This window comes from Mixophyes fleayi, chromosome 6 (genome assembly GCF_038048845.1).
Source record: "Mixophyes fleayi isolate aMixFle1 chromosome 6, aMixFle1.hap1, whole genome shotgun sequence".
NCBI classification, from domain to species: domain Eukaryota; kingdom Metazoa; phylum Chordata; class Amphibia; order Anura; family Limnodynastidae; genus Mixophyes; species Mixophyes fleayi.
In genome coordinates, this window is record NC_134407.1 from 173,553,938 (window position 1) to 173,580,208 (window position 26,271).

The 26,271-nt window shown below is 42.1% G+C and overlaps 1 protein-coding gene across 1 annotated transcript; it reads left to right on the forward strand.

Annotated features, from left to right (window-relative positions):
- The first annotated feature begins 66 nt into the window (after window positions 1-66).
- Window positions 67-20,666, forward strand: LOC142160490 (leucine-rich repeat-containing protein 37A3-like). Its single transcript, XM_075215372.1, has 12 exons — window positions 67-148; window positions 277-348; window positions 1,798-1,869; window positions 3,954-4,034; window positions 4,413-4,484; window positions 4,692-4,766; window positions 5,360-5,478; window positions 8,179-8,396; window positions 9,561-9,641; window positions 10,620-10,690; window positions 16,867-16,928; window positions 20,190-20,666. Exons 1-12 carry the CDS (start codon window positions 123-125, stop codon window positions 20,225-20,227), a joined length of 987 nt encoding a protein of 328 aa, XP_075071473.1. The 5' UTR covers window positions 67-122; the 3' UTR covers window positions 20,228-20,666.
- The last annotated feature ends 5,605 nt before the right edge of the window (window positions 20,667-26,271 follow it).

Consider the following 26,271-nt stretch of genomic DNA (forward strand, 5'->3'; position numbering starts at 1 on the left):
TCAGCCAAGCACTGTCTAAAATTATAGCCATGCCCCCATGCATGCTGGTCACGCCCACTGGTGGCGTGGTGTGGAAACCCCCCTCTACAAATCCTGCGTTTGTCCCTGCCTACATACAGTGAATGCAGCTATCACCAGAATGCAGGAGGTAACAATTCCCCAGGAACCTGTGACATTACTGAGCTCACAAAATGGTCGCCCCCACTATAGACAACATGTACCCTTTAAGCATACTTAAAATGTGTTTATATATGTCTGTTACTTTCTTGCCTGTAGGATTCTGAAGAACAACCTGATAACACAGCTAGATGAAGATTCATTTGAGGGATTACTATTTCTTAAAGTCCTGTAAGCTATCATTAAATTTACTTAGCTGTAAACTTTGTATAAGTAAGAACTTAATGTACAATAATAACCAGTTACTGCTCATGTAAAGCTGTTTAAAACTTGGCTGCTTCTCTGCAGTAATGTGGACAAGGCTGCCATCAGAAACTATGGAGCCCAGTACTAATTTATCTGGCAGGGAACCCCGGCCTCCCTCTTCGCCATACATGCCACCTCCATCTTCACCGTACATGACCCCTTCCCTCTTCACCATACATGTACCCCTTACTCATCACAGTATATGCCCCCCTCCCTCATCACAGTACATGCTCCGCTCCCCCTCCCACATCACAGTACATTGCCTGCCCCCTCCCTCATCACAGTACATGCTCTGCTCCCCCTCCCACATCACAGTACATTGCCTGCCCCCTCCCTCATCACAGTACATGCTCTGCTCCCCCTCCCACATCACAGTACATGCTCTGCTCCCCCCACTCTCATGACAGTACAAGCTCCGCTCCCCCCTCCTACATCACAGTACATACCCCCCTCCCTCACCACAGTATATGCCACCCCCTCCTTCATCACAGTACATGCTCTGCTCCCCCCACCCTCATGACAGTACAAGCTCCGCTCCCCCCTCCTACATCACAGTACATGTCCCCTTTCATTCATCACAGTACTTGCCTCCCCCTTCATAACTGTAAATGCCCCCCCCCCCCCCACTCCATCATAGTACTTGTCCCTCCTACCTCTCTCATCAAATTACATAAGGATAAAATAAGGTAAAATACTATGGATATTAAAAGTCACAGGAGTTCCTTGATCTGAATATGTTACTGGGCACGGAACTGCTTAGTGGCTTCTAACATCCTAATGATTTACTGTATGAAGTACATTAGCCAATATATGCCTGGTAGTATATAGAAGTAAAATCTAGTGAAGCTTGTGATTATAAATTCATTAATAAAACTGTGGTTGAAATATACAGTATAACTGCCCTGAAACAGAAATGTATAATCATTATTGGCACACACATGTGTCATCTCTGGCCTGCACTGTGGGTCAATAAATAACATTGTTTTATTTATTATATTCTTCTTACAAGAATATTGTCCTTTTCTATTCTTTTTTAGTAAATATTATTCTGTGGCACATCAGAATGATTACTTACTGTTACCAATACATCCCACACGAGAGGGCAGTTGTGCTTTCTGTACCTGAAGCTGTATGAAACATACACGTTTTTAAAATAAGTTATACTCTTGTCTGCTTATTGAGGCATTTTGCTATTATTGTATGTGGTAAATTGCAGTGCAGAACAATACATTTGACTAACCTCAAGTGTGTGCTATCTTTTATATTTCATCACCTCATAAGTGTCGTCTCAGCCTCATGTTCCCCTCTCATCTATGTAACACAGAAATAATGTTTATAAAATGTTCTGTATTTGACTTGTTTTTCATTCTGCAGGGATCTGTCAATGAATAAAATTGAGATGGTAGCACCCCATGTGTTCCAGCCTTTACCTTTCCTGCAGTCTCTGTGAGTAAAATATTTCTTATCTCACAAAATATATTTTAGTAACTCTACTTAAACTCTATTATAGTCTTGTACAAAACTGTTAATTGTGTATATATATTGCAAGTGCCGTGTTTCCTTGTGATGTCATACGGTTATATTTTGCACAAATGCAACCATTCATATTGGATGGGAATGATGGCAGGAGTTGAGCTTTACTGGTCATTCTACGCTAAATGTGGATAAGCCGCTGTTTTATCCCCCGTTACTGTGCCAGATGGAAAAACAAGATTTATATTGGCAGCAGGTGGCATTTATAGGCGCTTCAAGGAAAATTAACAATTGGAGGGTGTTTCTGGTCTGAAAGGGCATCATGGTGGCTTAGTGGTTAGCACATCTACCTCACAGTGATGGGGTCGTTAGTGTGATTCCGACCATTGCCTTTTCTGTGAGGAGTTTGTATGTTCTCCCCGTGTTTTTGTGGGTTTCCTCTGGATACTCCGGTTTCCTCCCACAATCCAAAAACATATTGATATGTTAATTAGCTGCTAAAAATTGTATATTAGGGAATTTAGACTGTAAGCTCCAATGGGGCAGGGACTGATGTGAGTGACAAATATTTTCTGTACAGCACTGCAGAATGGGTGGCCCAAAAACATCTTAATTTTACACATCCTTGGAGATGGTGTTTATTGGGCATCAGCCTATACCAGAGGTGGATTGGCCATAGACCTTACAGGGACATTTGCTGGTAGGCCGATGGCTTCCTGAGGCCGTCTGGAGCCAGTGAGACAGCGACAGGCTGTGGGCACATCATGTGCGGCGTGTTGTGGAAACCCCCCTTTGCAAATCTTGCATTTGCCCCTGGTCATGGTAGCATACTTGCTGAGAATCATATCATTTGAGGCTCTCATCCCGCCCACTTGACTAGGAAGTGGGTGGGATCTGGGAGAGAGACCTGCTCTGCCGGGAATACGGGAGGAGTACCTGAAATACGTGAGCCTCCCTTACATTCCAGAAGAGTTGATCTAAAGGACATTTTACATAGTGCCTTGTGTAAGAGTATGAAATATTTCCATGCACTATATGCAAACGCTGAATGTTGATATGAGCAGGGCCGGTGCTAGCGTTCACAGCGCCCGAGGCGCCCCCGCCCCCCGAACACACTAAATAAAAAAATAATTACATTTTACTTACCTTTTCTTCCTCTAGCTGCTCCTCGCGATGCATGCTGAGAGGGGAGGGGAGAACTTTATTCACACTGTCTGTCAGTGACAGACAGTGTGATACCTTCAGAGGCGCCGCCGGACAGAATATCACATGATCACTGGCGCCAGTCAGTGATCATGTGTGAGATGCGCTGTTGAAAAACAGCGGCGGCACCCTGCAGCCGCTGCACTTCTCTCCCGAGCCGCTGACTAGATTAGAAAATCTAGTCAGTGGCGCCCTGCAGGTCCCGGCGCCCTAGGCATCTGCCTAAGGTTGCCTAATGGGAGCGCCGGGCCTGGATAGGAGTCTGTATCTGCAGCCAGCATTCACTATTCGCATATAGTGCACAGATATATTTTATATGCTCTCCCAGTCAAATTGTGGGATTCTGTTCTTTTTAGGATATACATGTATAGTGCACAAAGCACTATCCAAATGATGAAAACAAACATGACAGACTTCATTTATAGGGTTTTTTTTTCACCTCTAAACAAACTAGAAGACTGAAGACACTATTTTGTCAGCTTTCTTCTTTCAGTTATCATTTGTATACAATGTACGGAGCGGTTCTTTGTCATGTCTAACAACAAAGAAAATTTTGCCGGGACTGGTTTTAAAAAAACCCCCATAAAAACAAACAGAAATAAAGCTAGAAATAAAATCAATATAATGAGTAACAGTTGCATGAGGGAATACATATATCAATAAATTAAAGTTGTTAAATGTGGAAAACCCCTTTAAATATTTGGTAGGAAGTGCCCCTTCACGGTAAGTTCTACATTTTACTGCTCTTACGGTAACATTTTGTTTGTTGGAGGCAGACATTTGGCAAACGAGAAACAAAGAACTCTGATAATTAATATACTTTATCTCAGACATGTACCTACTTTTTCTTGTAGTAATCTGGCTGGAAATGCCATTCATGAGATTCATAGTGGGACATTTGAAACCTGGCATGGGCTGCTGTTGCTAACTTCTGTGTGAGTATCAATCAAGTCTTACAAATAAATGACACAATTATCTGTGATTGGGAGGACACAAGTAAACACACACCCGATGGGGGCCATTCAGTGTAACGTCAAAATACTGGAGCATTTTATCTAAGACTCTAAGAATTACAAAAGTTTTGTAGGACCATTGTGCTGTAAACATCAGTGGAGTGTAGTTTACCCATCTGAAACACACAGCTTACTTAGTGCCTGTTATGGTCTTCCTTGCACTACTGTGTTTGAATAGGGATGATCTGGGCCCCCTTATAGTCTTGGGCCCCAAAGTGCCACAACACTCCTCCTGCAACCCGCTACTGTTGTCACCCAGTACACAGTGCTCTTCTATTGACATGTTTTGCTTATTTACAGGGTCTTAGCTCACAACCCATTGGAATCATTCAATGACAAGGCTCTATATAATCTTGGATCCATGACATATCTGTAAGTCTAACAATTTACAGTAAAATTACTGTTTAGTTTGAGAAAAAAATAATCTGATCTAGGCAAACCTATATAGTTCTTTACATTGCATTTATAGAATGTATTTATCTTTTAATTGCATGGGCGAGTGTACTGAATACTTGTATATTATATGCGCATGGTGGCATTACATGAGACAGAATAACTTATATTTGTGCAATGTTTCAGAGATGTTGGTGCAACAAACATCCCAGTGCCAGCAATTAAAACTCTACTGAAGACTCTTCCAGGTCTGACCACGATGTAAGTACAACTGACTGGAGTATGATGACCTGATGTACTCAATAAGGGCAGTGTCACATGAGAGAACTTGCTGCTGTGTTTTCTTCTCAAGCTTCATATATATATATATGTATATATATATATATATATATATATATATATATATAGATATATAGATATATATATATTTATATATATATATATATATATATATATATATATATATATGATAGATAGATAGATAGATACATACAGAATTAAATGCTGCATGCAGTATTTAGGGAATCACCAGGAATACAGCTAGAGTAGACATGTCCTTAGTAGAAGTAGATGACATACTGTTTTGGACCTGGAGGGGAGGCCTAAGTGCAGGGGGCATGACAACATTATTTGCGTCATCAATGCCCTGCTCATCACTGCTCAACAACTCAATTTGCGTTATCAAGGCCCCATCCTCACCAGTTCAGACCAAAGGGATGTGGGATCTGGGAGGGGGGCTCACTCTGTCGGGAGTCCGGGAGGACTGGTGACAGGTGCATATTTGAACAAAACAATTCATTGTGTTGACGGCCTTGCAATAAAGATACCCTTTTCTCCCTTATCTTTCTCTGCAGTATTTTGCCCAATTCTGTCACTTGCTGTCTGTGTTTGGCTCAGAAGAAAAACACCATTCGCCCGGAAACAGTGAAGTTACATTGTCTGAAGACCTGTCCTGTAAACACCTTCCAGTGCAGTGAGTACCTGCTGGGATAAGGCAGTGCCTGAGCTTTCTTCACATGTGTTTGCTGTGTGATCGATGTCAGATTTCCTACTTAACCGCTTTATGACCAGAAGGATTTCCCCCTTCACGACTAAGATCCCAATTTTAGTTAGGAGGCCTTTCTGTCCCCAATTTCTGTTTCCTCGGAAATAACTAATTTATTTTATGTCTAGTTTACAGAAGTACATTTCATTTTAATTTTTTTTCCGGAACAGGGGTTTTCTTTTGGTAGCATATTAGACATACTTATCAACTTTGGCAAGAGGTGCCCTAGGAGATCGGGGGAAAGTGGGCATGTTGGGGGTGGGACCCGGCAGTTTGCGTCATGTGGCCCCGTCCCCTAAATGTCCATTACAGTTTCTGTCCAATTACAGCAGGGGGCCACGATGACACGCAATTTGTGTCATAATCCCCACCCCGCCACTTTAATATAGAGGTATTTAGTAACCGAAAGGTTGCCCTGCTCTCCTGGGAGCCACCCGGAAATTCCGGGAGAGTAGGCAACTATGATATTAGAATAAAATATAATATGAAAAGCTATGTAAACAGTGGCGCTTCATCTCAATCTGTTCCCTAACATACATTTGCTGTGCTTCAAATCTACATGTGGTGTGCAGGAAGGAACAAGGTTTCATCATTTAAGACATACTTTCTGGCTTAAGTGATTATATCATTTTATTTTCTGAGACATTCTTCATTGGGGAGAATTATCACAAGAGCTTTAACCAAACAGATTTTTGATGCTATTTGGTGTATATGGACTTTTTTTATTCATTGATTTATTTAATTAAGTATGGTACATCACATATGTTAGGTATAGATTGATGTGAGCACCATTGTATTTAGAACTTTTCATATTACATTCATGTGAAGTGTTGATGGTACCTTCCACGTAAAGGAGGTGACATGTGCAGTTTATTTTAAATTTGAAGTAGCAACATAAATACAAGATATATATATATATATATATATATATATATATATATATATATATATATATATATATATATATATATTTTTTTTTTTTTTTTTTTATTTTTTTTTTTACTTTTTGTGATATTATTTGAGTATGTAACATGGAGATGTGATTTATTTTACAATATACAAAACGAATGAGGCACCAAACAAAACCGTTTGTGGTGACATCTCCTGTTTCGATTTCTGCCTGTGTGCCAGGATTGTCATGGGTATCTGGAGAAAATCTCATGGATTTTAGAGCAAGGCGGCAGCATTCGTGAAGGAGCAGAAATATGCAATGGTCAATAAGGGGAGTTAGGCGGAGTAAATGTGTTCCTTGCTTAATACATTAGATTAGGATTAGAGGTTGAATTAGTTTTGCAGAGCAGTTCAAAAACAAGATTTCATTTGGCGCAGCAAAGTGACTAAAACTAGACAGGGACGGGGGTACAAGGCACATATTTAGGGGCATTGCTTGCTTCGTGGAAGAGCCCATAATTTGTTCAGTGTAAAAATAGAAAGCTTCAAACACACACAACTGTCACAAGTAATATAGACATTCCCGATGTCTCCTAAACTAGGCTAACCTGAGCTGTATTATAGAAGACTAATCAAGAAGAAGAATTTGTTAGACGTTTTGATGTTTACACTTTTGCAGAGTGCTCTTGTTATATTGTTCCGCCTACCTAGAAACCTCAGGGCTCTTACAGTTTGTGGAGGCAGCTCCCGATAGTGAAGACAAAGGTGGACCCTCTAGGTACATCGGTGCAGAACCAAAGTAATTTGCAGTGCTCTTCGTAAATTCCCTGTTTTTTTGTTTTTATTTTGCCAGAACTAAAGGAATTAGTGTAAATTGGATCTAATTGAGCTGCTTACAGCAGAACTAATTTACATGGCTCTAATAGTGCAGTAGGCAGAAGAGACCTGATATTGGTCTCTCCTCCACTGCCGTGTGACTGCCGTCTGCTGACGTAAGTACTTTCCCTTATTGTCAGGAAATACTGTTCAACCCATGGCATGATTCTGTAAGTAATTTTCTTCTCATTTTCAGATTCTTCCATTTTAATATCCCTCAGGAATTTTGATAGTACAGGTTTTTTTAAAAATAAAGGAGCAAATGTGTCAATGGTTGATATAAGCAATACTACCTTTTCTATACAGGTACCTGTAGAACAGTTTTCATAAATGCCCTGAAAACCAATTAATCATTCCCCTTTTTTAAAATGTTTGTGTACTGACATGTATGCCAAATAAAGAGAATTATAAAAATACATTTATAGGGGCATATTCAATTGTCCGCGCTACTCGCAATAGTGACATGGCTTGCGCACTATTACCTTTATTACGGTAATATTGCGCATAATTATCGCTATTACGGTACCTTTAATGCCGGATTTCAGCTCAGGTTAGAATTACCGTAATAATGGTAATACTTTCAACGCCGCGTTATTTTTGCGAGTAACCCGGACAATTGAATATGTCCCTTAAAGCGAGTTTTAAGAGTAACCCTTAATGTGCTCTATTACATTTTACAATATTTGCATTGTAATAAAGTTCCTGTTCGGCGCTTTGTGTAATACATTACCATTACTAGTGTAACTATTGTGTAATCATTATGAAAAAAAAAATCAATTACTAAATCTCTATTTAAAGGTCAATATAAATTGGATGGATATTTGTCAACTATTTAATATTTCTTTCTTTTTTTTTATGTAGAACTCAATACAGTTTTAAGCAAGTTCTTAAACTCTCTCAGAGTGCACCAGATAAACAGGACAGTACCACTGACTATAGAATCAGAGAGGCCGCTCACCAGCAGCATAGAAGCTAAAGATTTCACAGAAAAAAGAGCAGAAAATATGCATCCACTAATCCAGGTCAACTTCCCAGACAAAGATAATGTCCTGCAGGCTACCATCTCTAGCAATTATTGGGTATGTGTTCGATGACTAGACATTCTTTTTGTCGAAATTCAGAAACTCAAAAACATTAGGTTGACAGTATTATTAGGCCGACAATTCAAATGTAGACAGTATTATATGGTTAGGGATATTATTGTCCACAAAATAATACTGTCTACATTTGAATTGTCGACCTAAGTGAGGTCCAGGATGCTGATAACAACAATTACAGTTGAGCTCAGTGGGCAGCTGAACAGATGTTGAACAGAGAGGGTAGTTCAGTAGATCCTAAAACAGCCTTGTTTTTTGTGTGTAATCGATCTACTTTGCTACTGTGACTTTGCAAACAATATTCAGAAATATCCAATGGTTTATATTTGTGAGAATAAAGAAACGTGTGAGCTTGAACATAGAGCTGAGCTAATGTGCAGCTTACTCATTATAGACTCCTAGTTACATTTAAAAAAAGCAATTAAAATTGTAAGTAAAAATTAATGAATTAAAATATCCAATTTTCACCTATATAACTATACAAAATATGCTATAAGGACATACACATTTGATATACCACCACAAAAACGAGCAAATTAAAGTATGAGATAACTGAATGGGGTTATCCTATTTGGGTGAATGTTTGTGTACATATTACAATGGCGCTCCCATGTCGCCCCCTGCTCTCCAACTCTGGTTACCCGGCAAAAGGGTCACCCGGTCACAGACACAAAGCAACTGGGGATCCAGTATCTACACCAGGGCAGCAACAGGCAGTGCTGTGAGCCGCGGCATACAGCCCCAGTGTCCCCCAGTGCGGAGGAGACAGGTCTGCCGGCGGTCCTCACCTGCTACAGAGGACTCAGACAGCGTTGGAGCCTGAGGTAGCAGGTGGTGTTATGTCCTGGTAGAGAGCTGTTATAGTTATAACTCCTACCAGGATCTGCAATGGACAGGAATAACTGCCATGTTAGGGATGACAGTTGAGGAGGAGGCGTGTCCTCACTAAGTGGGTGGCTCCTCCCCTCCTGCAAGGTGTTCAGTTACACAGAGCCGCCAACTGTCACTGTCTCTGTGGTGCCCGGTTCACATTGTACTGTGAGGTGTGTGACCGCTGTACTGCTGTGTGTGACTGTAATTACTATGGTACTCTTTATCTTTATATATAATACTTATGGTCTTTACTTACTGTTCTTTCTTCTTTAGGAAAATCAAGGCATAATGGAAATCAGTATACCTGTTTACATCACAGTTGGTGTCATCCTGATCGTAATGTGCTTCTTATCAGTAAGTGATGGGATTTCCTTCATCTACATTTGTTACAGGACACTAAGTTATTTATTTATATATATATATATATACACAATATTTTTATTGTACTAAATGGTACTTTTTTCAATTTAAATGGAAGGGGCACAGGATCTATTTTCACAAAAACAACTACCTACATACAGGCATGATACCTGCATCTAATGACATCTGTCTGTACTGCTTGTATCCCTCACAGTGTGAATAAGATACCAGCACAGCCAAGATGTGTACACACACTCTGGAGCTTAATTGGTGTTCCCTGCACTTTTTTTTTTTTTTGGGGGGGGGGGGGGGTACAACTTCTTCCATCCATCAACACTACCAGCTGCCATTGATTATGTTAACCCTATCCCCATTAATTGAATTAGCACTGCTCCATTGAGTTATACCAGTACTGCTCCATTGATTATACCAGCCTTGTCCCATTTAAAATAGCTGTACTGTCTAATGTGATTATGTCAACAAAGTGTCCCCACTGATAATAGTAAAATTGCCTTCAATGATTATACCAATACTGTCCACATGATGATAGCAGCACTGTGCCTCATCTGATTATACCTGTGCTAATATACTATTCATTATGTTGGCACAACTCTCTGCCCCTGTCACTCCTCATACACTGCTATACAACGAAGCACATACTTTAAAGTGCTTGCAAAGCACACATCTTAATTAAGGTGTGCTATTTCTTACATTTATGTGGGGTGAGGAGAATATCTGATTATACACCGCTGCCAAAAATGTGCATTTTACGTTTTACATGTGATGGCAAAATCATCAGAAATGCAGCCGTGTAGAAGTGAATATCCATCCAAATATATTCTCTCGTGTATGAAAGTATAAAAGCATGTTTATGGGAACAATATCGGTGCAGACATAATCATCAGTTGTCAGCATGTCATGCTGTCATTATAGGTGGTACTACAGTTACATACTAATAATTGTTTTACTCAGATATGTTGGAAAAGATCTACCACACAAAAAAAAAAGCCAGCTTCCAATGATGACAGCGAGGAGGATTCATGGTAAGATTGTTTGTATTTTTCCTTACAGTATGTGCTGTACACGGCATTGAAAAAAAAAATTATACTCAGATTTTATGTAGGATATATTTTATTTTTCTATATTCCCCATATTTGCCTGGCACATATGAGGACATGGTCTGGTGCGTAGTGTAAGTATGGCCCTGTGCCTTAACTAATAGCTTTTCAAACACAACTCAGATTGCACTGGCAATCTGAATCAAACACACTGTTATCCAAATAAGTAACTTGTTTTTCAATAGTATGCCCCCTTTAAAACAGCAATCCTATGAAAAATAATTTTTGAAAAAACATAAATCATTGTTACAGGCTATAATAAGAATCTTGATAATTACCATTTCTTAGTCATCCAATCTGGGTGACACTGCTACCATGGGGTTTTAAGAGGGTGCATGGAGTAGGCACTTAAATCTTTAACTAACTAAACTGCTGCTGTCTCCTCGACTCTGCAACCCCTGTTAGATTCAGTTTATTTTAAGTGCCCAAGGAGTTCATCATCATCATCATCATCAGCTATTGAGCTTTTCCTAATTGAGCTGCAGTGCTTTGGCACAGTATTTGGATAGAGATAGGTTATTTAGCTCTTTTATTATTTTCTTAGGCTGACTCTCAGGAGTAAAAGTGTAGGAGCGGATGCAGGTGCTGGGTGCAGCACTTTTATCCATTAGTTAGTGGTCTGTGTTCTGAATGAAGACAACTAAACACCCTTCTGCCCACCTTCACAGGCTGTCAGGTTTATTCTTATGGTGACAGCAGCCACACACTGTGATGCCATCTCCGAGACAGATGCTGTCGACAGGCAGAGAGCGCCGGAGTCAGCAGTATTGGTGGACTGCTGGAAGGCTGGGCGTGTTTAATAATTTTACTCCGGACCGCAGGCGGATGACACGGAAGATGTGCACCGCACTGCGGTGGCTTTTGGGAGCCCTTGATCATAGTGGAGAGGGATTAGCCTCCCCCTGCACAGTTGGTATGCACCAGGAGTGCAAAATCTCCCGCCGGACAAATGGGGACTGCAAGTTGGTAGCGCAGGTCTCTCAAGTGGCTCTGTGCAGGAGAAAGAAATGGGGCTGTTTCTGACTCCTTCCTCTACCTTTCCCTTCCATTCCTACTGGCATTCAGCTAAGTACAAAACTTTTCCTATCGTTGTGAAGGGGACACATACCATTATAATTGCCTAAGTGCATTTTCTTCCCCATATATGTATATTGTATTGAGCTGCTTGCTCTCAGTTTATCTCCTTATTACATTTCTCAGAGGAACAGATATGAAAAAAAACACAAAAAATATTTTTTATTAAGAGAGTAAGAAGGAAAGACGTTAAGCATATCTACTTATACTAACTTCTAGGGTGCGGTTTTGAGGTTACAATCATAGCAAAACCCTGTTCTTATTACTCATCTACCATGTGTATATGTGAAGTGCGTGCATCAGATTTTCTATATTACCTTTCTCTGCTACTTTTATCATGTCAGATAAGTGAAAATCTGCCCTAGTCAAGTTTTATGCCTGTTCAAAATGTTATGCAAAATGGCCCGGGGCAAGCAGGTGCAAGGGATGTCCTTGCTGCCTGCGGGGGAGCCGGCGTGGGTGTCTTCCTAAGAGCATGTTGGCAGTAGCGGGCTCTTCATTTAGACTCATGTTCTCATCTGCGTGGGTTGCCAGGGCCATGAAAATCTGGGTTGACCAATTGGCAGCAGGTTTACAGGACTCCGCTCTTCTTCCTTTAGCTCTCCATTTGACGAAAGCTCCAGGCTATCCTTACGAAGCGGCCCAGAACGTGGCTTTTCTTTCTTCATCTATTTCAGCTATAGCCGTGGCCGCCAGGAGGACCTTTTGGTTTCGCTCCTTGGATCCAGATGTGAAGGGGGAGAAGGGAAGAAGGGATGAGAAAGAGAGGTAGCCGACCAGTAGGAGTTTAGGCATGAGACTGTAGTCATTGGAGTCAAAGTAGTCATTGGAGGCCTTGCCATACTCTGGGTCGGTTTTATTAGGTCCAGAACTGGACACCATGATTTCCAAAACCACTGGAGGTAAGAGTAATTTCCTCCTGGTGAATGTTCCTAGGGTTAGGCCACCCAGGTTCAGTTCCTTTTGGTAGCTCTTTCAGGCCACCAGTCGGGCAGAGGTCAGTCCTCAGTTAGAGTTAGACCACTTTCATCCCAAGGTGAGTCACACAGGGACAGGGGTTCATTGTGCAGGAGGTGCCTGGCCTCCAAGGTCCCGGACACATCCTCAGCATGATGGGAAACTCCCTCTCCTCGTGGCTGCGGGAGTAGGTGGCCATCTGCAATCGTCTTCAGAGACCAGTGCACGATTTTCTCTCAAGATAGCTGGATCTTGGGGATCATGTCCAGAGGATACATAATATATCTATTGGGCCCAGCTTCTTGTCGGTTCTATGCCACTCCTTTGCTTCGCGACTTGCTGAAACGATGGGCCAAGCCATTGCTTCGCTTGTTTCAGCAGTAGTCCTATGCAAGGTACTGAGTCGCAGACGGGCGGGTTTTTATTCCAATCTGTTCCTGGTCCCAAAACAGGCTGGTCTGTTTCAGACAATCTTAAATCTCAAGGGGCTAAACCAGCACTTGCGGGTGAACAAGTTGCGCATGCAATCGGTCCGTTCAGGCATCAACGGACTGGAAACCCTGGAGTTCCTGGCGGCCATAGACAACAATGACGCCTATCTCCACGTCCCTTATTCGGTTCACAGTAGGAAGAGACCATTTCCAATTCACGGCGCTGCAATCCGGTCTCTCCACAGCGCCCCGCGTGTTCACAAAGATCATGGCGGTCATGGCTGTCCGACTGAGAGCCATGGCATCATTCTGTATCTGGAATGAAGCACATCTTGGAACAGCATCTCCTGACCATTCGGGTCCTGAACAGCACGGATGGATAATCAATTTTCCGAATCCCAGTTGATTTCCTCTCAAAGGATTTTCTTCTTGGGTCTCTTCTTGGACTCCAGTCAGCAGAAGGTTTTCTGCCAGACAGCAAGGCTTGCGCGATCAGGACCTTTGTGCAGAGACTCCTCTGGTTTCCTCACCCCTCCATATTGATGGGCACAAAGCTCCTGGGCTAGATGGTCTCCTCCTTTGAGACACTCCCATACGGCTGGTTCCATTTGCATGCCTTTCAGTGAGACCTCTTATGCCAGTGGTTCAGTTCTCCCCTCTATCTCAAGTCTCACAGTCTATCCAGGGCAGTCCATCTCTCCCTCCAGTGGTGGGCAGAGCCACAGCATTTGGTGACGGGAAGGTACTTTGTCCCATGGTCACGGATCCTGGTGACCACAGAAGCCAACCTTCAGAGGTGGGGGCCGGTGGTCCTCCATATCCGCCTCCAGGGCCAGTGGTCAAACAGAGAGGCTTCCCTTCCAATAAATGTCCTCAAACTAAAGGTGATCCTCATGGCACTTCAGGGGCTCAATCCCTTCTCCGATGGAAGCCGACTTGGATTCAGTCAGACAATCCCACGGCAGTGGCATACATAAACTGCCAGGGCAGTACAAAAAGCGCAGACGCAATGGCAGTGGTGAACAAGATTTTAGATTGAGCAGAGATGTTTATTCCAGTGATATATATGTGTTTATTCCTGTGGTGGAATATCTCAGCAGACATGCAATCCTCCCAGGAGAATGGTCCCTACATCCTCAAGTATTTCACAATCTTGTCAAAAGATGGGGCCTTCCGGACATGGATCTGATGGCTTTACGTCACAATGACCGAGTATCCAGGTTTTGTGCAAAGTCCCTTTGGCAGCAGCAGTGAAAGTAATGACCTTGAGTTGGGATTTTCCGATGGGATACCTGTTTTCTCCTATTCCCATGATTCAGCGAGTGCTTCGGCAAGTTACATTGGGTGCTCGTCCAATAATTCTGGTGGTGCCCAACTGGACCAGGAGGGTTTGATACACCAACATTCTTCTGCTCGCGGACAGACCGGGTTGGCCGCTTCCTCTCAGATTCGACCTTCTGGGTAAGGGACTGTTTTATCATCAGACTCGCTCGGCTAGCTTTAACAGCATCACTGTTGAGGCCGGCATATGGCGGACTTGGGGGTTCTCCTCCAGCGTAGTGGAGACCTTAATGAATGCCAGGAAACTGGCCTTGGCACGTATTTACCATAGAGTGTGGCGGGCCTATGTTAAATGGTGTGAGCATCGTTCTTGCCAGATGACATCTTTTCGTCTGTCTCGTCTATTGGACTTTCTCTAGGACAGTTTGGACGTAGGACTATTCTTTTCCGGAGGTTCAGACTTTCCTTTAGGGAGTGTTGCACATTCAAACTCCTTATGTTCCTCCTTTAGCGCCTTCGGTCCTTGGAGTTCTTCAGCGATCACCCTTTCAGCCACTGGATTCGGTTACGATTCTTGACGTGAAAAGTGGTGTTTTTCTTGGCAATAGCTTCTGCAGGCAGAGTGTCACAGCTCAGAGCTTTATCCTGTAGGGTCCCCCTACTTTATTTTTCCATTAGGATAGGGTGGTTCTGAGGACAGTGCCCTCCTTTCTACCAAAATTGGTGTCAGGTTTCCACATAAATCAGGAGTAGTTCCTGCATTTCGGGAAGGTTCTTTGTCTTCAGGGCCTTCCTTATCGTCTTTATTGCATGTGGTGCAGGCCTTGCATACCTACTTAAACAGGACCACTGCTTGTCATAAGTAGGACTCTCTTTTTCTTTTGTATGATTCTCATAAGGGCTGGCCTACATCCAAGCACACTATTGCCCATTGGATTTCATCTACGATTCGACAGGATTATGTAAGTTGTAGCAAACCGGTGTCGGAGAGACTCACTGCTCATTCCACGTGCTTAATGGGAGCATTTTTGGCTGCGCGTCTCGCTTTTTTGGCGGATCAGCTGTTCAGGGTTGCTACCTGGTCCTCTGTTCACACTTTTTCCAGATTTTATCAGTTTAATGTTTTTGGCTACCTTTGACTGCAGCGTTTTGCGTACGGGGGTTTCCGAGCAATCCCTCCCTTAGCGGCTACTTTAGAAGGTCCCCATGGTAGCATTGTCCCCCAGATTGGATGACTGAGAAAAGAGGATTTTGGTACTTACATCAAATCTTTCTCTGAATTCATCTGGGGACACTGCGTTCCCTCCCTTTTGCTTTTCTGCTGGATGTTTGCTTCCTTCCTTGGGACTTTTGTATTATACAGCAGGGGTTGCAGAGAGGAGGAGTCAGCAGCAGTTTAGCTAGTTATCTATTTAAGTGCCATCTCCATGCGCCCTCATACAACGCCATGGTAGCTGTGTCCCCCAGATGGATTTTAGAGTAAGAGATTTGACATAAGTACTAAAATCCTCTTTTTTACCTTGGACCATTTCTTCAGGCTTTTATTATAATTCTTCAGAGAATCCACAGTGTTACGTGACTATCACAGTCAAATGGCACATGATGAAGCTTTAGAATGCTCCTCTGAGCTCAATCTGCTCCCTCTGGCATCACATGACATGCTACGAGCTGTGCGTCTATGTGTTTGTGTGTGAATGGCAGCCATACTACTCTGCCTTCCAGAGAGAAAAGGAGATACGAATATGTAGGAAGACAGCTAAGAAAAATGACTACCAGATGCATGGTTAAATGGTACTTAAATTACTATTTAAAGAAAAAATGTTATATGGGATTGCTGCTTTAAACCAGAAATAAAATGTGCTTTTATCTCACAAATGCATGATACAGGTTAGAGGGCTATAGAATAACATATCAATAGGCAAAGCACCCCTATATTGCTTTTTCTGAAGCAGGATCATGGCGATAAAATATCTTGGATGCAGTAACTTAAAATACCCATGTCATCAGCACACAGATCATTTTCTTGGCTGAGCAACCACTGTTCATGAGAATGCTGCCGATCCAGTAGGAACAAGTGGAATCACTGAGGCAATGTGAGCACCACTTGTCACACCCAAAAAGAGTAGGGATATAACTTGTTATCGGTTTACTAATAGCCGTTTAGTCATCTGGGTTGCGGTACTGAGGCCTAGTGTATGTACTTCATTATAACTGTAACCTACAATGTTTATTTAGTACACGCACATGCTGTATGAAATTTCACTTTACTCAAGTTGTTCAAGTTTAAATTATTACGTTTTTCAATATTAATCATACTTAAAATCTCTGTTTCACAACTGCAATTCTCTATCTTTCTAGTTCCCAAAGAGTGTGCATCAGCGCATTATATGGCTGTGAGTGGGCAGAGCAGCAGGCTGAAGGTAACTTACATTAGTTAGCATCCAAGTGGGATTTCTGCTGGTATTGTTCTTTATTCTACTTTTTTGTTTAATAATTATTATTGTTTACTTATAATGTGCCAACATATTACAAAGCGCTGTACATGGAGGGGATCATGATACACTCATATTACAAACAATGACATGAAACAAAAGGTAAGTTTGCACTGCCCAAATCAGGTTACAATATAAGAAGTGTGGGGCCACTTGAAACATAAGGCAGCAGAATAATAATTGCAGCTATTGTGTGAAATGTATGGCTACTGTAAAGCAGAAGCATTAGTAGCCACCAATATTAAAGAAGTTGTTGGAGACTGACAATTTTGTGCAGCTTCTTGGCCGGATTTGGCCGTAGTCAACGTACAGTAAGTGCGTGCCAATTGCGAGCGCACGCAGCTATGTCCGATTCAAGCTCTTGATTTCTCAAACAAAGATAAATGTTTTTCTGCCATATCTCGTGCCCAAGCCATAAGGCTAGTCTAAGTCCTGCTAATTCGTGAAGACAGTAGACATTAAGAACATCATAATAAGTCACCGTGCACTGTGACAAAGAATCAAATATAAAAATATAAAAAATTATAAAAAAAATGGGATACATTATCAGTTTTTGATTGCTTACCACGGCTAATACTAGCATCTGTTTTTGGGGGGAGGTTACTTTAAAGGCTCTTGAAACATCATATTCCATATGGTTTACCACAATATTGGCTACATCAGGACAGCTGTTACAATATTCCATTTAGTAGCGCTGTGGTTTTCTATGCATCTCATGAGCAACGTTTTTTATATTTTTATATTTGATTCTTTGTCACAGTGCAGGGTGACTTAGTTTATGCTAAGTATCTTCCTCCTAATATGTTGTTAACTAGCATTAATAGGTATTTTATACATGTGGTTCTGATTACCATGTAATAAATTTATATATGAGACCATTCGTGATCCTTGTTTTTATCTATTTTCTAAATGTAATTCTTTAGACAGACAGGTCTGTAGCTCTGCATTTGTATTTGATTCATTGTCAGTTTGTGGGTGGATGCAGCCACCTGTTTTCTTATATTAATATTATTGCTTCAAATTGGTACTGTGCCTACATACCTAATCCAGTATCATAAGTCACATAGTAATTATATTGTATTGGCGCCATATCAGGGGTTTATTTTGTTTTTTTTTAATTATCATAATAAGTGTCTTAAGTGAAAAAAACAAAACACTTTTTTTTTATTTTAAACTGTTTTATCTTGAATGCCTATATTATTACCAGGTGCTTTTAATACAACAGTTTTTTCTTTTTCAGTGCATTCTTTTGCAAATTCATATCCCACATAGGTATTGGATATATCCTGCAGTATCTTGTTTAGTAGAGCAGAACAGACCTACACACATATTCATCAGCGCACATAACTACAGATCCTTCCTTTGTTGAATTCGGGAGTACACAGAGCTGATTTACGGGCATTTTAAAACAAACACACATTGTGCTTAGTATGCATCCCTTAATGATGATTTAGCCTATAGTGCAGGGAGAGGCAAAATCCGAACGGTGATGGAAGTATTTTCTAAACGACTTTGCCCTTATTAACAAATATTGGCATAGTAAAAATATAAATCCTGTGTGACTTAATACCTGAGAGACTGGGTGCTAATGTGCAGGGGGATGGGGGGGTGGGGGGTATGTGTGTGTGTGGGGGTATTGCTATAATATAGAGAGCCATGGGCGGTATTGCTGTATTGTAGAGATGTGGAGGAAGCGTATTTCTGTTATGTGAAGGTGCTGAGTGGTAATGCTGTAGTGTGGAAGGGTGGGCGGTATAGAAGATTGTTGTAATGTGGAGGGTGTTAAGGGCAAGCTGTTGGTTATCCTCAAAGAACTGCTTCTCAAGATGTTCACCTATAGCAGCCCCCTTTTCAAGGAACTTGACACACTCCACAGTACTTGGCTGCCCCCAGGACTTAAGGTCTGCTAGTAGTAGTTGTTGATTTACAGTTGCCCGGTGAAGTGGACAGAACACAGGAGGAGGTAGTCAGCATCCAGGATATGATTGGCAGAACTCATAGACAGACAGGCAGAGATTAATACAGAATAATTTGGTAATTGCCTAGTGGAGTGGACAGCACCCGGTAGCAGGCAATGAGCAACCAGGATATTCTTGACAGAACTCAGAGCCAGAGAGGCAGTTGTAAATACGGAGTAACATGCCTTAGTCAAGTGCAGGAGAATTCAGCAGTTGCTTTAAACAAGCCAGGGGTCAAGGCAGGTAGAGATGCATATGCAGATCCATTTAACAAGTCAGTTAACATTTAACATTTAACATTTAATCCAGATAGTATGTACTTCAAAATATGGGAACTTGCAGTTAAGGAAACAAAGGTGGAATGATATTTATGAATGTTAACTAGAGGGGAGTGGGGTAGTGAAGATGCAGTAAGGACAATGTATGTCATACAGGTAGAGTGAAGGATGGTGTATTTCTAAGGATAATGCCATAGAGGGATAGGAAGAAAGATAGATTGTTAAACATGGCAAATAAAATGAAGTAGTGAGAAAAATAATCAGCATGTTACATTGTCCAGGGCAGTAAGAAGGTAAATTTTGTTTCTGGATGTAGCAAATGAAAACTCTTGCTTGTAGTACAGCTGTTCATTGCTTGTTCAACTGTCTTGTTTAACTGATTTCCATCACTTACAAAGTGAATCACAAATGCATAACTTAGACCAGGGGTAGGGAACCTGTGGCTCTCCAGGTGTTGTGAAACTACAAATCCCAGCATGCCTTGCCACCGCATGCCTTGCCACCTCTCTGCTGGTTATCTACTGGCAAAGCATGCTGGGACTTGTAGTTTCACAACACCTGGAGAGCCGCAGGTTGCCTACCCCTGACTTAGACTGATAGTCTAGTGTGGCTTATTTACAATAACGGACTCAGGTGAGCAAATTGGTCAGCTGATCAAAGAAATATGTCAGAGTGGAAGAGTTGATAACAAGCTACTGTAGATAAGCTAACTATGCATAATTGATTAAGCATTAACAGAGGGAATAATGGTAAAACGTATCAGTTGCATACATTGAAATGAGAAATAATGTAGTCAGACAATCATGACACACCTGGAGATGAAGCAAAGAGGCATATGAGCAGTAAATAACATAACATAATCTTTTTTAACGTTGAATTTCCATCACTTTGTAAGTGATTATATATACTATATATAAAATTATAATACATTCAATTTTTCTTTTGTATTGTAGTGGAAAGACTGAGAGGGTTATCTCGAAGACAAAAGTAAAGTGTGGAGATGGAGGCTGTAAATAAATGTACATAGTTTATGCAAAGAAGTTGACCTAGTGTTCATTAGTTGTATATGTGCACCACTGCACCTACTACATCTACATTACATCTGTTCAAACCTGATGTGCAGGGAACTCTGTATACAAAAGCTTAAAATCAGAGAGACGGGGGTGATGCTCGACATAAGGGTAATACCTGGTAGGAGTCATGGAGAGCAACTGACACACTCATGCAAGCAGAGGTTACAACATATGGTCACTACATTTTGTGACAATGACCTGATTCATGTTCGGACATACATTCATTTGCATAGTGTATCTTGCGTGAAATAGCTATGGGCGTGCCCAGAAACAGACAAGCAATTCATGTCCGAACGAAAATGACACTTACACCTGCTCAAGAGAGGCGGAATGGGGGAGGGAAGGGGCATAGGCCCTGTACAGCAGGGGAGGGCTGGCAGACTTTAGCCCGGGGGGCAAGCACACAGCACTGGCCCATAAGTAGCGGCCCATCCTTAAAGGGTGGTTTTTGGTACAATATATATTTACCTATATTCAAAGAGGCTATTTGTGTTGCTTAATCCATATATATATATATATATATATATATATATATATATATATATATATATATATATATATATATATGCCCAGGCCCAGAGCTGGATTAAGGCTCTGGGGGGGCTGGGCACTTTAGACAGGGTAACCCCCTATGATGTAGCATGGTTATCATTTTAGAGAAAAAATACACAGGCAATACTGTGTGCACCACTGTTAGGTGCACACAGTTCTGCCTTCACGAGCAGTACACGGTGAAGCGGGACATACCTCCCAACTGTCCTAAGCGAAACAGTCACCCAAATTCGGGACGGTCCCACCAGATTCAGGACAGTTGGCAGACTGTCCTGCTCTCTCCTACCTGTTCTTGTCACTGTCACCACTTGTGGCTGCTGGTTACTTTGGCTCTGGATCCTTGGAGGTCCTATTTGGTAAAAAAATAATAAAAAAAATGGGTACATGAAATTTAGAAAACTTCAACAATCCCTGGCATTAAATCAATATATCACCCAAGTTTTAGAATTAGGCCCCCCTCTGTCCCAGCACCTATAGTCACACATGTCCCCCTCTGTCCCAGCACCTTTAGTCACACATGTCCCCTCTGTCCCAGCACCTATAGTCACACATGTCCCCCTCTGTCCCAGCACCTTTAGTCACACATGCCCATCTCTGTCCCAGCACCTATAGTCACACATGTCCCCCTCTGTCCCAGCACCTTTAGTCACACATGCCCATCTCTGTCCCAGCACCTTTAGTCACACATGCCCATCTCTGTCCCAGCACCTTTAGTCACACATGTCCCCCTCTGTCCCAGCACCTTTAGTCACACATGTATCCCTATACCCTGCAACTTCAATTCCCCAACCCCCTACACACACTAACTCCCCCTTCCTCTTACCTTTTTGTACACGAGTGGCTCCAGGGACATAGAGAACTGCTGCAGCTCTGCACAGACCATAGAGTTCCAGCAGCCCCGCCTACACTTCCTACCATGTGACCACAGAGGTCACATGATCTGGTGATGTAGCTGTTACTGAGATGCGATGGAGACAGCCTTTGCGGTCTGTGCAGGGGCTGTCACATCGCAGAGTAATCACTGCAGGCGGATCATTCATTCACAGAATTCATGTTGTACAGTAAGGGAGCTCAGGCACAGATGTGGCTGATTCAAGTCCTGCTTGTCACAACTACGCTTGTTTTCACCAATATTATTTGCATCCACTACAGGGCAGGGCAGGGTCGGATCTAGATTTGTCTTTTAAGGGGGGCAGTTTAGCGATTAATCCTGACTCCTCCCTATTTCTTGTCCTGATTTCACTTTTTATCTCCCTTCACTTTAGACATTTAGCCTTCTGGTTTGAAATATGCTAATGTCAGTCAGGTACTGTACAGCTCATGTCACTAATGCATCACATGTCACAGCCCGTCACCTGTTTCATCGCATCAGAGATCAATTGTAATGAAATTAATAAATGTTTAATAAATATGTCACAAAATCAATGCACAATTAAATGGCCTTCAAAATTAATAATACACCCTGTAGTTATGACTTGTCAAAGCCTCATACTGCCAAGTTTTATCATTCAGTGGTAAATTATAAATGCATCACCACACAAGGAACTGACATAGTACACATGTCACAGGTGACAGTTTGAGGGTTGCTGGGCCATGTCCCACTGTCCGTATGCATGAACATATCTATGATCATACCCCATTGTCCAGATGCATGCTCTCCTAGCCCCAGACATGCACAGATCTGGGGTCATGTTCCACTGTCCGTATGCATGCTCTCCTAGCCCCAGACATGCACAGATCTGGGGTCATGTTCCACTGTCCGTATGCATGAACATATCTATGATCATGTCCCACTGTCCGTATGCATGACCAGATCTGTGGTCATGTCCCACTGTTCGTATGCATACTCTCCTAGCCCCAGACATGCACAGATCTGGGGTCATGTCCCACTGTCCGTATGCATGCTCTCCTAGCCCCAGACATGCACAGATCTGGGGTCATGTTCCACTGTCCGTATGCATGAACATATCTATGATCATGTCCCACTGTCCGTATGCATGACCAGATCTGGGGTCATGTCCCACTGTTCGTATGCATACTCTCCTAGCCCCAGACATGCACAGATCTGGGGTCATGTCCCACTGTCCGTATGCATGACCAGATCTGTGGTCATGTCCCACTGTTCGTATGCATACTCTCCTAGCCCCATACATGCATAGATCTGGGGTCATGTTACACTCAGGGCCGTCTATTCTATTGGGCACGATGGGCAGGTGCCCGGGGGCCCTGCAGGCAAGGGGGGCCCGTCCGAATCCTAATTTTTTTTTTTTAATACTTACCTTGCGGTCACATCAGCGGTGATCCGGCTACCTCCCTTGTCCCCTCTTCCGTGCTGTGCTCGCAGTGAATGCTGGGCGTGATGTCACGCCCAGCATTCACTGCAACCACAGCACGGAAGAGGGCAGAAGAGACTCAGAGGCGCGGAAAAAAGAAGAGGATCGGACTTAAGGTAAGTTAAGGGGGCCCCTATATATATATATATATATATATATATATATATATATATATATATATATATATGTAAAAAAAAAAGTGATTATATATATAATCACGTTTTTTTTTACATACATATATATTTTTTTTACACACACACACTATATATATATATATAATTTTTTTTTTATTATTATTTTTTTAGGGGCCCAGTACACTTCATTGCCCGGGGGCCCATAAAGTTGTTAAGGTGGCCCTGGTTACACTTCAACTTTGCTGGACAGACAGTGACCACCCACATATATGGGAGTTTGATCACTAATTTAGACTACATTTAGACGAATCTAAACTGTGAAAAAGGAGGAAGACCAGCATAGAAGAAGAAGAAGTAAATCCCTTTCTCCAGGGTAACATTGCTGACCCATATGAATCTGCACAGTGCAGTTCTGCACAGAAAGATAGCAAGCTTATCGTACATGCTCTGCTGATTTACAGAAATGTTTGCTATAGAAGTGTCTGTTAGCAATATTATGTGACTCCTTCTCAATGGTAACTTTTAATGCTTTAACTTTACTAGGTTTTAGATGTATAGCACAATAACAATAAAAATATACAGTTGGGAGTGTGGTTTGGAAACCATCTCAGCCAGACGCATCCAGCTCGAGCTCTGGGGATACCCTGTCCCAAAAAAGCTGATTGGGAGCTATTGCACTGTTAATTTGGACAGGAGTTGACAGCATCAGGTCCAAATATATTTAAGATTATTTCCACTTGGAGTTGCCCCGATGCTCTAGCTACCATTACAATACCCCGGCCTGCCCTCCCGCCAAAAGTACCACGATAGGGACCCTGTCTCGGATCCTGGGCACATCAACCCAGAGTCTCCCTAACCCAATGAGACCCCTCCGTACAGCTGCCTCCATTTCAGTGAGAATGGGCAGCGCGCGCATGCTGCCGTCTGTCCTGGAGCTGACCGGGGTTTTAAACCAAGGAGATCCTGTAGTGATGTTCTGTCCTCAATCAGACGCCTGGAAAAGCAGAGGCTGACATTCATTGCCGCGGAGGTCACTGTAGTTAAATACAGACAGTGCTCTGAATGTGTAGGTTCCCCCTCCCAGCCGCTATTATAGTCTCTCTCCCTGCTGAGAGAGGTCTGTACCAATACAATACATACTCAATACTTTGGCTTAACACACACAGTCACCACTGCCCCTGCTACTTTAAAATCTCCTAGACTGCAGAAGTAACTTACGCAGCACCATCTTCCATAACCAGGCTCACTATTTAGTTGAAATTTGCCAAACATCTGCAGCATCATAGTCGCTCAGGCAGGAGAGTCAAGAGATCTAATATTACAACATATACCTCCTGCAATAAAGAAGACTTGTTGACCTGAATAGTCCAAGCATTCTGCTAAATTTACAACAACCAATAATATCTACAAGTCCCTAAGGGGTTAACAAACAATTCTGCTCAACCTGTGAGCCGCTCTCTGCCCCAACTTAGTGGCAGTTTTTTATATTCATCAATATACTTCTGTCAGATTATACGCAGAAGAAAAAGAGATTTAAACATTCATTAATTCCATCCATTTACCTAGCTTTGCACAACTCGTGTGCTGCTACCTGCTCCCATTTAGTAGCAGTATTTCATATTGCAATCTTCATCAATATACTTCCATATCAAAGTCAGTACTTTGAAGAAAAGAGACTCGCATATTCATTAATTCCATCCAACCTTCTACCAAGTTGCTGAATCAGCTTATCTGTTTCTTTGCTATATCTGGACTGCCTCCGTAAATATGTCTTATTAACACGCCCCCCATGGGGGATGGGGTCTGGGGTCTGGGGTGCCTCATGGTCAGGTTTTCTATGTAAGGTAACTTCTGCAACTATTTAAAGATTCTCTGACTACACAGTAATCTTAAATGGGGAAAGACAAGAGAACAACCTAAAAAAAAGGCCAGAAGAAATTGAAAGAACCCATGACACAAGTTGCTTTTCACCATCTCTTTTCCAGCAAACCATCTCTCTCCACTCATCCAGATCCACCTGAACCAAACCATTCAAACATGTCAGAGGCCTCTCAGAGGTCATCTCGCAGGCCTGACCCAAGCCCACAAGAAAGAGGTGATCTGGGCAATGTTTTGTCTTACCTGAAAACACTACTCACCAAGTCAGACTTTCAGGCATTTGAAGCTAAGATCCAAGAAACACTCCAGTCGCAGATTGCTTTGCTTCAATCTGATCTCACACAGATTTCGGATAGAGTGTTATCATTGGAATATAACAAAGAAGCTACTGATTCTCCTATCGATTAGTTCCAAGAGATTGTCTTGCAACAAGCAAAAGACCTCGTTGAGTCCTGCTAGAGGTTAGATGACCTGGATAACAGAAGTCAGAGAAACAATCTCAGAACTAAAGGAGTGCCAGAATTATGAACGCTCTCACTAAGATTTTCAATGAATTTCTGGATCCAAATGACAAAATCCTTTTTGACAGGACCGATAAAAGCCCTTCTTCCAAGAGTGCACAGTCTGATATGCCTCGAGATGTCATCTGTAAACTTTATTACTATTCGGTTAAAGAAGCTAATTTTAAAAAAGCTTGAGGTCTTTCTAGTCTTGAGATCCAAATATTCCAGAATCTTTCCTGGTCCAGTCTTCAACAAAGATGGATGTTAAGACCCCTCACTGATAAACTTAAGAAACGCTCCATAAGATTTCGTTGGGGGTTCCCTTTGTGCATCCAAGTGAATCAAGATGGTAAAATCCTCACTCTTCAAAATCATTCAGAACTCAACTCATTCAGCGAAAGTTTCAATCTTCCTAAAATTCTCATTCTGGATTGGCACAACCCTTCATCACTACTGACTTCACTTCCTTCTGCGAGTGGAGAGGGCTGGTGCAAAGCCTCAAGGAATAGAAGAAGACTCCGACCCTCTAATGCCTCTGATAAACAAAGTGTGAATTGAGTTT

Bases quoted from the DNA above. Each gene is read 5' to 3' on its own strand.
- LOC142160490 (XM_075215372.1), top strand. From the start codon at position 123: ATGCAGCTATCACCAGAATGCAGGAG. The intron at 149-276 runs GTAACAATTCCC...TCTTGCCTGTAG, and splicing joins CTATCACCAGAATGCAGGAG to GATTCTGAAGAACAACCTGA. The intron at 1,870-3,953 runs GTGAGTAAAATA...TTTTTCTTGTAG, and splicing joins TTACCTTTCCTGCAGTCTCT to TAATCTGGCTGGAAATGCCA.